This window comes from Camarhynchus parvulus, chromosome 25 (genome assembly GCF_901933205.1).
Source record: "Camarhynchus parvulus chromosome 25, STF_HiC, whole genome shotgun sequence".
Classification (NCBI taxonomy): Eukaryota; Metazoa; Chordata; class Aves; order Passeriformes; family Thraupidae; genus Camarhynchus; species Camarhynchus parvulus.
The window spans coordinates 2,960,813-2,974,876 of record NC_044595.1 but is presented as its reverse complement, the minus strand read 5'-3'; the positions used below and the strand labels follow the sequence as shown (position 1 = coordinate 2,974,876).

Here is a 14,064-nt window from a genome sequence, read left to right as displayed (position 1 = left end):
AATGCAGATGACCAGGAGCCACGGGAGCCTGTGAACTCAATTGAGAAGGAAGCTGAAGCTGAGCTGGCCAATCATCAGCCCAGCGAGGAGCAGCGGAAGAACGACTGCAAGAAAAGCAAGAAGTACTCTCGACTGTCCTGTCTGCGCCGCCGCCGCCACGCCCAGAAGGTGGATGAGAGTGACCTGAGTGAGGGCTTTGACTCTGACTCCAGCCAGAGCTCCATCAAGGGCAGTGATGGCTCAGAGAGTGGCTCAGAGAAGAGTGATGAGGAAGCAGAAGCTGCTTTTGATGTGGAGACAGACTCCGACATGAACAGCCAAGAGTCTCGCTCTGACTTGGAGGACATGGAGGATGAACCGGGTGAGGAAGGAAGCGGCCAAGGCAAAAGTGGGCCCAAAGAGGCCTTAAAAAACTGTGTGGATAGCAGTGGGCTGGGGGACTCCAAGAGCCCAAGCATCTCTAAAAGTGAAGCTGTGGATCCAGCAGTCAATGGGCCAGCTTCCCTGAGCACTAATGATGCAAGCATAGCCAGTAATCTGCAGGCCATGTCCACCCAGCTGTTCCAGACCAAACGCTGCTTTCGCTTGGCTCCCACCTTCAGCAACATCCTCCTGAAACCCAACAGTGAAGCACCTGCCTTGAAGGATGGCATAGAGAGCAAGCCATGTGTCAATGGAGATCTGGAGAAGCCCAGCTTGGCAGAGCAAGGTAAGGGCCTTGTTATTGCAATTTTGTGTAGAAAACTGCAAACTATAGCAGTCTGTGTGCTAAATTCACCATTTCCCATGGTGCAAGCTCTTCTTTGGCTAGGTCTGGAGGAGCAGGTTGCCCAAGTAGTGGGCAGGCCTTGGGTTGGACATTTCCTGACAGAGAAGCTTTACTTTTACTGCCCAGCATGCAGGAGTATGTGCACTGAGCAAAGGAAACACCTGTGGCCAGCCAGGGTTACCAGAACTACTACTGTTCTGCAGACTAAATGCTGAGCAGCTGTGATAATCACAGGCTCACAGGCTAGTTTGTTTGGAAGGGACTTTACAGCCCATGTCATTTCATCCCTCTTTCACTAGGCTGCTCAAAACTGCATCCAACCTAGCCTTAAACACTTCAGGAATGGGGCAGCCACAGCTTCTCTTGGCAACCTCTGCCAGAGCTTCACCACCCTCACAGGGAGCAATTTCTTCCTAACATCACATCTGAATTTACCTTCCTTCAGTTTAAAGCCATTCCCCCTTGTCTTATACAGGACCTTGTCAAAGTCCCTCACCAGCTCTCTTGGAGCCCCTTTAGGCCCTGGAAGGAGCTCTGAGGTCTCTCCAGAGCCTTTACTTCTCTAAGCTCACCATCCCCAGCTCTCCCAGCCTGTGTCCAGAGCAGAGGGGCTGCAGCCCCTGGATCATCTCTGTGGCCTCCCCTGGACTCACTGCAGCAGCTCCTTGTCCTCCCTAGGCTGGGGAGCCCAGAGCTGGAGCAGCTCTGCAGGGCAGGGTCTCAGCAGAGCAGAGGGGCAGAATCCCCCCTCACACGCTGCCCACGCTGTTGGCGATGAGCCCAGGGCAGTGTTGGCTTTCTGAGCTCCCAATGCACGTTGCCACAGTGTGCTGAGCTTCTTGTCAATGTCCCATGCCCCCACATCCTTCCCAGGGCTGCCCTCCATCCATTCTCCCCCAGCCTGTTTGTGCTTGGGGTTGCCCCAGTGCAGGTGCAACGTTTCTCCTTGCCCTTGCTGTTCCTTCTGGGGTTGGCACAGACCCAGCTCTCCAGCCTGTCCAGGTTCCTCTGGTGCCATCCCTTCCCTCCAAGATGTGACCCCACCACACAACCCTGTTGTCAGCAAGCTGGCTGAGGGTGCACTTGATCTCACTGTCTGTGACACCAGCAAAGATGTTAAAAAGTGCTGCTCCCAAGCCCTGAGGATGCCCCTTGTCACTGCTCTCCACTTGAGCATTGAGCTGTTGGCTGCAGCTCTTTACCCATGACTATCCAGCCAAGTTTTTGTCCACTAAGTGATCTATCCATCAAATCCATGTCTGTCCAGTTAAGAGACAAGGGTGTTGTGCAGGACAGTGTCAAATGCTCTGCACAAACCAGGTGGATGAGGGCAGTTGCTCTTCCCTCATCCTCCACTGCTATAACCCCATTGTAGAAAGCCAATGAAGTTTTCAGGCATGATTTGCTATAGTGAAGCCATTTTGGCTCCAGAGGATGATTCCAGCAGGTATTAAAAATTGCATCTTCCCTTTTCCCTTTGTGAAATATCTAATCAGACACTTACTGTTGCTTCTGGTGACAGGAAGTTGTCCATGAGAGGACAGATTATTAGCCTAATACTCATGTAACATTGGTAGAAATTTGTGTGGAAGATGTGACCCAGGTGCATGTGAGAGGTGGTGAGGGTGTCTCTGTGACCCCCCAGATGTGCCTCACTGACTGTTCATGCTGAACCCCTGGGAGATGTGCAGCAGGTGGAGCTGCCATGTCTCCATTACCACTCAGCTTACACAACTGAGTGATGTTCTGGGCAGAAACAGCTGGAAAGGGAGATCTGATCAACTACAGGGAATTGTTTGTGTTTCACATAAAACTACGTGGGCCTGTTCAGTCTTGTTTTTCATTCCTCCCAGCTTCCCTGGAGCAAGGAAACATTCTACATCCTGCTGCCAAATCCAGCTGGCCTACAGCACTGGCAAGATTCAGGCTTTGCCTGGGCCAGCATTTGAAGGCACAGTATTAGATCATGTTAGTGTTGACTGGCTCCTGGCACTGCTCCATGGCCACATGAAAGACATGGGGGAAGAAACAAACGGGCTTTGGTCTGTTTAACCCTTTCCCTCAGTGGTTATCTTGCTGTTGTGTGGCCGCAATACCTTTACAGGTGTAGAAAAGGAGAGATGGAATGAGTTCAGTGTGTACTTTTTAGCTTCGAGCTCTCCTCATGTGTGTTGTATCCAAACTGCTTTTTCATGGTGTGACACTGTCAGTGGTGGGTTCTGAATAAATCTCCTCCTTTCTTGTGATTCTGAGGGGTTATGGAATGCCCACAGCTGTGCTGATAGGAAGCAATGGTAGCACTTGAAATGAGGATCTGTAGCAGAATGTGTGGGTGATTCCCACCTTGACCTCGGGTCACTTGTGTCACATGTGATTCCACTGGCAATGGCTTTGAGGTCCTCAGCTCTGGAGAGCTAGAAGAATGTGAAGAATATGTTCAATATTTAAAATTCTCTGACTCGCAGGACAGCCCTGCCATTTCCTGCTCTTGCCTGGCTCCAAGCTGGGAGCATGTTGGCCTCAGGGCTCTGTTCCCTGCAGGAACTGCTCTGGGCCCTGGCACTGCCCCACTCTGTCAGCCTGGAGGCTGCTGCAGAGGTTAGGCATTGGTCAGACCTTCACAGGGAGATTTTAACCCTCTTATCCCAAGGAGAAGGAAATGCAGGGGTGATACACTCTACTAACAGCACAGGGGACACAGGGGCTGGTTTTGTGAGGATGTGTGGAGGCACCTCGTATTTCAACTTAACTATTACCAGCCCAGTGCTGTTCTGACTTGACATCTCAGGGGATTTAACAGCTGCCATCTTGTGCTTGCCTTTGTTTTCCAGATGATGTGTCTGACTCTGAAGAAAGCATTTCAAGTAACAAATCGTGCAGAAATGAGCGATCCCTTCAGGAGAAGTTGGAGATTGTGACCAACGAAGGGCTGCTGCTTACTGTCAAGGTGTTCCTGGACTGGCTGAGGACAAACACAGACCTCATCATTATGTGTGCTCAGGTGGGGATGGTGTCAGGTTTACAAGGTTGTGTCAGCTTCCCTGGGCTGGTTGCAGCCATGGCCCCAGTCCTGGGCAGAGGGTGATGTTTTGTCCCCCACCAACTGAATTAAGCTAATCTGGGCCTAAGAAGGATGGTGAGGTTTGCTTTTCATAAAGTATTCTGAGGGTTGTATACATCTGTCATGATATTTTCTGTGACCTTTTGTGTTCTGTTCCTGCAGAGCTCTCAGAGCCTGTGGAACAGGCTGTCTGTGCTCCTGAACCTTCTGCCTTCTGCTGCAGACCTGCAGGAATCAGGTAGTGGAGAAAGAAGTGGCAATGTCATGTTTCACCAAGCCTAGTCATCAGTGATTCCCAGGGTGTGTGAGAGCCCAGGGAGGGAGATTTCCTAGTAGCAGCTTTTATAAGCACAATAGGAAGTAAAACATGCATGTGTTGGTTTGTTTTTTGTTTTTTTTTTTTGTTTAAATACCATTCCAGTTAAATACTGTCCCATGGTCTTTAGAATCATATAATCACAGAACATCCTAAGTTGGAAGAGACCCCTCACCTCGCTTCAGGATTGAGTTCAACTCCTGGCCCTGACAGGACAACCCCAAAAATCACACACAAAAATGCTGTATTAATGCATTAATGTGGCTGGCAGCATACTGAAACACTGGCACCAGCATGTGAGAATCCATGTGTGGCCAGCAGGAATGAAATTCACTGCCAGTAGCAGGAGAAAGGCTGTGATTTTGCCATGGTAATCCCGGAAAATAGTTTCAGAGCTCCAGCTGCTCATGATGTGCTCTGTGTCTGTTCAGGGCTGAGCCTGAAGTTCCCAATGGTTTATGAGAAGCAGAGTTTAAATGGGGTTGCTCATCAGTTGGAATAGGTGGGAAAGCTGTCCCTCCAAACAGAGGATTTCCCAGAGGCCCCTGGCAGATTGTTTGGGAGAGTTGCTCTTTATATTGTGGGTGGTCTGGTGGTTCCTCCTTTAGCAGGTGCTCACAGATCATGTTTCATTAACCCCTCTGTGCCTTAAAGCAGTTCTCCTCTTAGCCCCCTCACCAGTTGTTTTGCTCTTCTCCTTGTCCCTCCTCTCCAGGGCTGGCCCTGTGTGATGAAGTCAAAGACATGCTGAGTGATGCTGAGCTGCCAGACCTGAAGGCCAACCTGCTGCTCCCTGAAGACGTGGCCCTGCGCAATCTCCCCCCTCTGAAAAATGCACACAAGAGGTTTAACTTCGAGCAGGATCGGCCCATTTTCTCTGCAGTCGAGGAGGTGAGTTGGGGAAAACTCACCTGGAAAAAAAACAGATACAGCCTGGATTGTTGTGTTATGTGGTTCCTTTTCCTAGCACTGAAGGCTTGAGCAGAGGTTTGTGGAGCAGGTGTGGCAGGGTGCTGCTGATGTTTCCTGAGATTTTCTTGGGTTGAGGAAGCCCCAGCCTTGCTGGCACTGTGACCGTGTTCACAGGGGTCTGAGGATGAGGGAAGAGATGAGGATCTGACTCCATGTTTCAGAAGGCTGATTTATTATTTTATGATATATATATTATATTAAAACTATACTAAAAGCATAGAAGAAGGGATTTCATCAGAAGGCTAGCTAAGAATAGAAAAAAAAAGGAAAAAACAAAAGCTTGTGTCTCAGACAGTCTGAGCCAGCTGACTGTGATTGGCCATTAATTAAAAACAACCACTTGAGACCAATCACAGATCCACCTGTTGCATTCCACAGCAGCAGATAATCATTGTTTACATTTTGTTCCTGAGGCCTCTCAGCTTCTCAGGAGGAAAAAATCCTAAGGGAAGGATTTTTCATAAAAGATGTCTGTGACACTGGCACCCCTGAACCTTCTGGCCAGCTGTAGCCTTTCCTGCAGTCTCTGACTTCAGAAGAGATCACAAACATCCATCAGAACTGGACATTTAATATCAGCTCCTGCCTTTTTCAAAAGTGTGAGCTGCAGGTGGGCACTGCCTCAGGCACAGCCTGGCTGTGGTGGCTGCTGACTGCTGCTGCTTCCTTGCAGTCTGTCGTGCGCATCTGCTGCATTCGGAGCTTCGGCCACTTCATTACCCATTTGCAAGGCAGCATCCTGCAGTTCAACTCAGAGCTTGGGATCTTCATCAGCATAGCACAGTCTGAGCAAGACAACTTGTTGCACCAGGCCCAGGCACAGTTTCACATGGTGAGTTGGTAGAGGTGAATGAATCCTCTGTATTCTCTGTTTCCTGTAGGTTACTATTAGGTTGTAACTCTAATCACAGATCTTTGGGAGGAGATGAAAGTTCTGTTCCTTAAAGCTATTCCAGTGTCCCCTTTTCACTCTGGAAGTGTATGCTAGTGTCAGCTGTGTGTTTCCTGCTAACTGATATGGAAGTTTTGTTTTGCAACTAGGCTGCAGAGGAAGCTCGACGGAACAGGCTCATGAGAGACATGGCTCAGCTTCGGCTGCAGGTAGGAGACTCCAGTTCCAGCCTGAAAACCAGCAGGGTAGTGGCTGGAATGGCAGAACCAGGGAAGTTTTGGGAAGGGAAGGGGGAACTCTCTGCTCCTGTCCCACACAGAGACAGTAACTCCATTCTGTATAGATTGAACTGTAGAGTATCTCAGGTTGGAAGGGATCCCATAAGGATCAGGAGTCCAAGTCCCTGCTCCTCACAGGGTAATTTAAACTGAATGCCCATGAATGTAGTTCAGGCACTCCTTGAGCTCTGGCAGGCTTGGTGTGACAGCCACTTTCCTGGGGAGCTTGTTCCCCCTCTGGGGGAAGAACCTTTTCCTAATGTTCAGCCTGAAGTTGCCCTGATGTAGCAATGAAGCTAGAAATGAAATGTACCATTTCCTCCATCCCATTGCTGGTCACTGGAGAGAGAAGTCAGCACCTCCTGCTTGCTGACCCCCTTGAGGAAGGTGTAGGCTGTGATGGAGTGGTCACCCTCAGCCTTCTCTGCCCCAAGCTGAGCAAACTGAGTAACCTCAGCCACCTGAGGCCTTTCACCATCCTGGTCATCCTACTCTGGACACTCTCTAATATTTTGATGCCCCTCTTACATCAATGTGCCCCAAACTGTTCCCAGTACTCAAAGTGGGGCTGCACTGGGCAGTGCAGAGTGAGATCCTCTTCTCTTGCTGACCCTGTGCTGCATCCAGCCCTCTGTTCTGTATGCTTGGAGGTTGGAGGGGCCTGGTGGAGCTTTGCAGGGCAAGTCTTGTCCTGTTTGATGGTTTGTTTCAGCCTCGATGTGAAGCGAGTGTCTTTGCATGTGTGTTTTCAGCTGGAGGTGTCTCAGCTGGAGGGCAGTCTCCAGCAGCCCAAGGCACAGTCAGCCATGTCTCCTTACCTGGTTCCTGACACCCAGGCCCTCTGCCAGCACCTGGCTCTTGTCAAGCAGCTGGCCACTAGTGGGAGGTTCATCATCATCATCCCTCGAACAGGTATGGGGACTCCACAGCAGGTAACTGCCCCTGGCTGCCCCCCTGACCCTTCTGTGCTGGGAGCAGGCCCCAGGGGCCTGGGTGGTAGCTTTCCCTCCTCCTGCTCTTATCCTTCACTTCATCTGGAACAATTGCAACACCCTTTTGATGTGTTGCTTTTGGGGCCTGTTCTGTGTGTGGCCCATGCTTGGGATTTTGACAGAATGTGTCAGAAGAGCTGAGAGGAGAGAGGTCCTGTTCCCTCTGTGCCTCTCCTGTGGCAGCTGCATTGAGCAGTGTTCTGTGGAATGGGGAGTACTTGACACCTCTGGATTAGTTTGCAGAAGTGGACCTGTAAACAAGATGGTTTTGGTTTTTTGTTTTTTGTTCCTGTTAGTTATTGATGGCCTGGACTTCCTGAAAAAGGAGAACGCCGGTGCTAGGGACAGCATTCGGTATCTGGAGGCAGAATTTAAAAAGGGAAACAGGTGAGAGCAGGACAGGGGTGGGATTTTCCTTTGGTTTTGGAATGGGTGGGCTTTGGGTGGGAGCAGGCAGTGGATCCCTTGGAGCAGAGTGAGGAGTGGGCCAAGGAAAAGCCAGAGTTCAGGAATGGGAAGGAGCAGATGCAGCAGCTGGTTCTTCAGACGTGCTGGTAGTTGCTGCTCAGCTGTGAAGTGCAGTTGCTTCTGAGCAGTGGTGGGGTTGCATCTCTGTTGCTGTATAAACTGGAGCAGTGACCTTTGCCACTGCACTGAGGGTGCTGGAAGAGCTGAATTGTGCCTGGGTGCTCTGCAGAAACACAGCTGAAAGGACAAACTGCATCTCTGGGGTCAATGTCAGGGCTGGTGGGCTTGAGACATGTGGTACTGTGAGCACCGTGTGGGAATGGTGCTGAGGCAGGGAGGTGGTGGAAGAGATTCACAGAGCATTCCTTGCATGGACCTTTGGGTGTTAAGTTTGGGTTGGGGAAGCCCTGCAGCACACAGAGGAGCTGCTGTGGAGCACTGACTTCAGCCTGTGGGACACTCTCCATATGAGCTCAGAGATTCTGCTTTCTCCTTAGGTACATTCGTTGCCAGAAAGATGTTGGGAAGAGCTTTGAGAGGCATAAATTGAAGAGACAAGATTTAGATGCCTGGTAAGATTTCAGCATCTGAAGATGTGTGAGCCTGGTTTGCAGCAGGCAGGTGGCTTTGGGGAGAGATGTTAGCACTGAGACCCATTACAGAGCTTGTTCTATGTGAATAATGATGAAATTCCTTGGAGATAAGGACAGCCACCTGTGCATGTTACACCAAGCACTCTGTGCTCAGAAAGGTCTCAGAAAAGTCCTTAATGGCAACAGGAAAGCAACCCTGCATTCCATTTATTGTCCTGAGCAGATGTGGCCTTCCTGCCGACCTTCCCCTCTGTTTCTCTTTTCTGTCAGGAATCTCTATAAAATACTGGACAGCTGCAAGCAGCTGACAGTGTCCCAGGGCAGTGGGGAGGATGACACCACGGGAATGGTCACCATCATCACGGGCTTCCAGCTGGAGGACCCAAGCTCCTTCTCAGTGCCCATGCAGGTCAGTAGCTCTTGTCTGCCTGAGCTGAGCCATTCTGCTTCCTAGCAAGGATATAATATGATTGATTGGCAAGAGGTTTTTTTTAATGTTTTCTTTTCTTTTGGCTAATCCCCAAAGTTTGGTTTCCCCAAAGTTGCTTTATACTTTGAGATTCCTTATTCCCTCAAGGCTTCTTGATTTTGTGATACAGAGTATTCTGGGACAGGTGAGAAAATTTAATTCCATGTCTGTGCAGGCCTCTTGTACTAGAGCAACAAGAACTGGGAGGATTTGGCCTTCCAGCTGTGCCAGGCTGCCAGAGAGTCTCCAGGCTGGGAATGGCAGCTGTCTTGACAGGGCAAGTGAAAAATTAACCACCTTTTTCTGTGTTAAAAATTAACCACCTGTTTTTCTGTGTTTGCTTGCAGTCTGCCATCCAGGCAGCCGCCAACGCCAGCATAGAGATAAAAAATGTTCTGGAGTTCTACAAGCAGTGGAAAGAGATGGGCTGATGGTCAGAAAGGCATCGGGTTGGTGAACCTTTCTCTCCCCCTCTCGCAACGTGCAGCGTCTGAACGAAGGAAACAACAATCTGGGCGACACTTAAGACACGAAGAAGCAGCAGCAGCAGCAACAGCAACAAAAATACCTACCCAAACGAATTAAAAAAAACAAAAATCCAAAGTGGGCACGCACACTGACACCCTCCACCTGCATCCTGAGCAGACGGCTGTACAGCTCTGATGGCGCCAGCTGCTCTGAGAGAGGCCCCTCGGAATGGCCGGGGCAGAGCTCTGCCCTTCTCCCAGTGGGCAGAGATGGGCGAGAGACAGGCAGTCCTTCATCCCCCTCCTTCCTCCCAAAGCTTGCTTGGCCAGCAGAAGCAGGCTGGTGGTTCAAAGCATGGACTTCACTTCAGCAAAACCAAACCAGTGCAGCAGAAACGGAACCCTCCGGCTTGGGGAAGAAGATCCAAAGAGTGTTTTGCTCTTGTTTGGCAATCTGGGGACAGGAAAGTGGATAGTATTTCTCCCCCCCGCCCCCTCCTTTTGAATTAATTATTTTTCAAGGTTTTTTTTCCTTTTAATTTTTAGTTTTTATATATATTAATAATATTAAAAAAAAGAAAAAAGAGGAGTTCCTTTGGGGTTTTGGATACTCTTCCAACATCAGAAAGAAAAGGAAACACTCTATTTAAAAGGGGGAAGAAGCTCTTAATATAATTTTTTTTTTGTCTTAAAACAAGCATATTTATTTCCTTTCCCAGGCCCCCATGGAGCAGGCTCAGTGCAAAGGGGTGTTGGCCTGTGAGGAGGGAGCAGCCCCGTGTTGCACTCTGCTCTCCGTGGGAGCTGCACACTTCATGAGCAACACAAGCTCCACCACGCTGCTCCAGGGAGACCACAGGACTCTGCCTCCATCCCCAGCTTCTCCCACTATGCATTAGGCCTTGGAGAAAAGGAGGAATCTGGCAGAACTGCTGAAAGAGAGAGAAGAGCCGGGTGGGATTTATACACCATTCAGGCTTGGCTTGAGCACTGCAACCCTGGGATGGAGCAGATGTCTCCAAAGGACCCAAAGCCTCTTTTTCATCTTTTCTTTTTTTCCCTTTTTTTTTCCCCACTAAATCTTTCAGTAGGGTGTGGAGGAGGAAGGAGAATCTCAAAGCCATTATCTTCTGCTGGTTGTTCAATGCACCACTGCTGCAATGCTGTGCTAGAGATGGTGACAGAGCTGGAGCGTTTGTGTCCCCTTTTCTCACGTCCCTCTGGGCTGGCAGAGGCTGTGCAGGAGCACCGAGCTCACAGACTGCTCCCTGCTTTTGGCATCCCAGACAGGAGGGCTGATGCTGCCTGCAAGGATGCTGGAAGAGCCCAGGTGAGCTGGGAGGGATCCTGCAGACCTCCATCCTGGCAGCATCTCACTCAACCTGTGTGTGACACGCTGGTGCTCGCATATGAAGCTGCAGGTTGCTCACAGGGCAGCAGGAGAGGGGCTGGGCAGCCTCTTCCTGCTCCCTGTTCTTGCCTCTGTGTGCCCACCAAGAGATGTCTCCATCCACATGAACCAGCAGCAGCTATGCAAGTACAAACCACTGGAGTCTTCTATCTGTCTGTGTTCTCACATGGGCCAGCCAGAAACTGCTACAGCCAGAGAGCAAAACATGTGAAGCTGAGTCACATCCTCCACTCTGTGCAGGCTCTGAGCATGGTGTGTTGTGCTGCAGGGGCAGGATGTTCCTTGTTTTCAGGTAAAAACCAAAAATACCAGCACAAGTACCAGAGGATTCATTTCTATTCCAGTTCCAGCTCCTTTACAGCGCAGCAGAGGGAAATGCCAAGCTCCATGGTACAGCTGGTCCATCCCTGGCTGTGAGGGACAGACAGGGCTTTCCCTGCAGGATCTGCCCTTTGAGAGCTTCTCCTGAAACTCACAGTGCTTTGCTTGGCTAAGCCAAGAGAAGTGCAGGACAGCAGGTCAGAGACTCTGGCACACCTTGGGGATTCTTGGAGATCTGAGATGGGTCATGAAGCTCCCAGTGGTTTTATTTGAAGTCATTTGTTTGTGGAGCTCATTATTTCTGTTTGATGGGTGGAAAAAAAGAAGGGAATCTCCTTGTGGGACTGTTCTTGAGGTGAAGCCCTCCTTGTCTGGTGGGGGGCACAGAGTTGATGTGCTCTGCTTTTTCCTGCTGCTGAAGAAACCCCCCCTGATCCTGGCTGCTGAGCACAGCAGAGGTGTCTGGAGGTCACTGGGGCTGAGCTTGGAGTGTTTGTCCTGAGAGCCTCAGTGTCACCCTGTGGCTGGTGAAGAGAAGCTTTGCTGGGCTGTGGTCAGAGCAGTGAGGAGCTGGGGGCAGCCTTCAGCTTCCCCCTGGGTTGAGGTTGAGCATTCCTTGGGTCCTGGCTGGATCTTGAGGGGAGAGAGGAGCAGTACAGGTAAAGCAGCAGCCCAGAGGGAATTCCTGGTGGCAAGTGTTTCACTTGATGGCAAGTGTTTTCAGTTCTTGCAGCTCCCGCAGCTGTGCAGGGTGGCAGCTGGGAGCCAAGTGCTGCCCAGCTGGGCAGGCTGAGGAGGAGCTGTGTTCTGAGTCACTGAGGCCTTGGTGGGCACAGGATCCAGCTGAAGAACAAAAGTAAATAAACTGATTTTCTGTAACCAGAGGCAGAGGAGCTGCTGTGAGCCCATGTGGGGCCACATGGCAACAACAGGGGCTGCTCACAGCTCTCCCTTGGTCACTGCTCTGCTCCCCTGAGGGGTTGGTTTGATATTCCAGGGCTTTGCATACCTGCACGGGAGAAAGGGGAATCCTGACTGCCCCCGTGGCACCTTCCACTCTGGGCTGGATGGGGAGGGATGTGACCTAAAAAAGGACACCTGAAGGGTCCCTGTGCTACTCTCCTGTGCTTGAGGACCTGGTGAATGGTTTTTGGATTTGCATCCCCAGTCAGAGATAGCTGGAGCTGAAAACCTGGGAGGCTGCAGAGTGTGGGAGCAGCCCTGGGGAGATGGCATGGAGTGTCCTCCAGCAAGCCTGGCCTTCTGAGGGGGCTCAGCATATCATCCCCTGGCCTGGGGTAAGGCAAGGCACTGCTCTGCCCCATCCCAGCACTCAGGGTGAGCTGGAGTTTCCTCCTTGCTCAGATCTGCTCTGTCCCAGGGCTGCTGAGTTTCTGCCCTGGCAGGGTGGCTGCTGCTCAGGGTGGCTCTGGGGGTGGAAGCAAAGGGGATGGTCTGTGGAAGGCTCTGTGCAGCTGTGGTGCTGCTGTGGGGGCTCCCTGAGAGCCCCCCCACCCTGTGCATCCCTGTCCAAGCCAGACCTGTGAGCTGCCTCAGCAGGAGGGCGTCAGGCAGGGTGGAGGCTGCAGGCTCTGGCCGTGGCTCCTCCTGCAGTGCTGCTCCTGCACCAACCCCAGGCTTGCCCTGGAGCAGCTGTGGCCAGGCCGGTCGTGCCTGCTGTGCTGGGAAGGAGAGCAAACAGAAAAACCATCTTGTGGGCTGAAAACAAGAGTGTTCATGTGTTCTGGTGTGTTTCTTGGGTTTGGTTTTTCTCTTCATTACCACCCTGTTGAGCGGTTCGGGGTTTTTGGGGTGACCCCACGCTGGGAGGACACAGGTCTGTGGTGGCTGAGGCTGGCTGGGCTGTCCCCAAACCATGGTGGACACAGTCACTGGTGCTTGTTGGGCTTCTGCTCCATGGTTTCATGGGCTGTTCCAAGCAGCTCCTCTGCTCCCATCCTTGCTTGGCTTGAGGCCACCCGCAATGCCTCGGATTTTGTCTCACATCTTCAATTTTGGGCTCTTTTCCTTCTGGGTGTGCAGCAGCACTGGCCAGGACAGGGCAGGCTGGCACAGGGCTTGTGCTGCTGGCCTTGCCACTGGCAGTGAGGGGATGTAGGTTGGAGGCGAGGGACAATCACCTCTCCCCAGCCCTCGTGTGGCACACGGGCTTGCAGAGCCAGGGAGGATTGGGGGGACATGGGGCCCAGCTGGGTGAGCAGGGGCTGGGGCTCCCAGCATATGTCTGACCATGGTCTGAGCACAGCAACTGGCTTAATAAAATACCAGATGTTTGTACTGTGTGTCCTGTGGTCATTCCCAGCCCATCCCACCTTTCCTGAGCAGCCCAGGGGCTGAGTGCATTTTCCATCTGTAAATCCACCCAAACATGCTTTGCTGACCAGACTTGCCAGTAAGGAGGTGCAGGTGGGTCCTTCCTTAGCCCTGTGATGGGAATAGCATTTCCCTTGCTGTCTCTGTGATTTGGGATGACTTCATCCTCTTGCTAGGGCTCTGCTGCCACAGGAGCACCCCTGGCCTAGCTCATCAGGGCCTTTGCAGCCCACTTTTAATGGGGAAAGGGGGTGGAGAAGTGGGAGACAGGGAAAGTGTCAATTTTTAAAATGTGTGACTTTCCAGTGTCCATTCAAGGCAGTGGGAGAGGCTGGGCTGGGGGCTCCAGGCTGGAGATTGTGCTGTGTGAGGGTCCCACCATGCCCTGGTGCCAAGGGAGAGAGAATAAATGAGTGTTCCTGCCCTGAATTCATTGCTGTCAGAGCTCCCTGATCTGCTTCCCCTGGGCACTGCCATAATTCTCTCTCCCTCTTGGGTTCTTTGGAGGCTGCCACCGGCAGGAAGGTCAGAGAGGGAGGTGTTAAAAGTAAATCCAGCTTCAGTCCCCAGCAGGGAAAGGGGCTGGGGGTGAGACCTGCCCTGTCCAGGGCTGAGCTGGCAGAAGGGGACTGTCACTGCCAGCTCCATCCCCCTGAGCAGGGCTGGGAATGCTTCTTCCTGCTTGGAAGGGCTGTGCCAAGAGGCTGCCAGCCCTGTACCA

The 14,064-nt window shown here is 51.6% G+C and overlaps 1 protein-coding gene across 4 annotated transcripts in view; it reads left to right on the top strand.

Moving 5' to 3' along the window:
• The window catches only part of SMG5 (SMG5 nonsense mediated mRNA decay factor), a 31,142-nt gene extending 17,771 nt beyond the window's left edge, over window positions 1-13,371 (top strand). For 3 of the 4 annotated variants that reach the window (XM_030965401.1, XM_030965403.1, XM_030965402.1), the window contains 11 exons: window positions 8-709; window positions 3,601-3,770; window positions 3,993-4,068; window positions 4,862-5,037; window positions 5,792-5,950; window positions 6,160-6,219; window positions 7,041-7,200; window positions 7,577-7,667; window positions 8,246-8,320; window positions 8,612-8,750; window positions 9,158-13,370. In XM_030965401.1, coding sequence (XP_030821261.1) covers window positions 8-709; window positions 3,601-3,770; window positions 3,993-4,068; window positions 4,862-5,037; window positions 5,792-5,950; window positions 6,160-6,219; window positions 7,041-7,200; window positions 7,577-7,667; window positions 8,246-8,320; window positions 8,612-8,750; window positions 9,158-9,241 — 1,892 coding nt within the window. In that variant the 3' untranslated portion in view covers window positions 9,242-13,370. Of the gene's footprint in view, window positions 1-7; window positions 710-3,600; window positions 3,771-3,992; window positions 4,069-4,861; window positions 5,038-5,791; window positions 5,951-6,159; window positions 6,220-7,040; window positions 7,201-7,576; window positions 7,668-8,245; window positions 8,321-8,611; window positions 8,751-9,157 lie in introns of all 4 variants that reach the window. The other variant, XM_030965404.1, reaches the window with a different exon arrangement.
• Window positions 13,372-14,064: the final 693 nt, after the last annotated feature.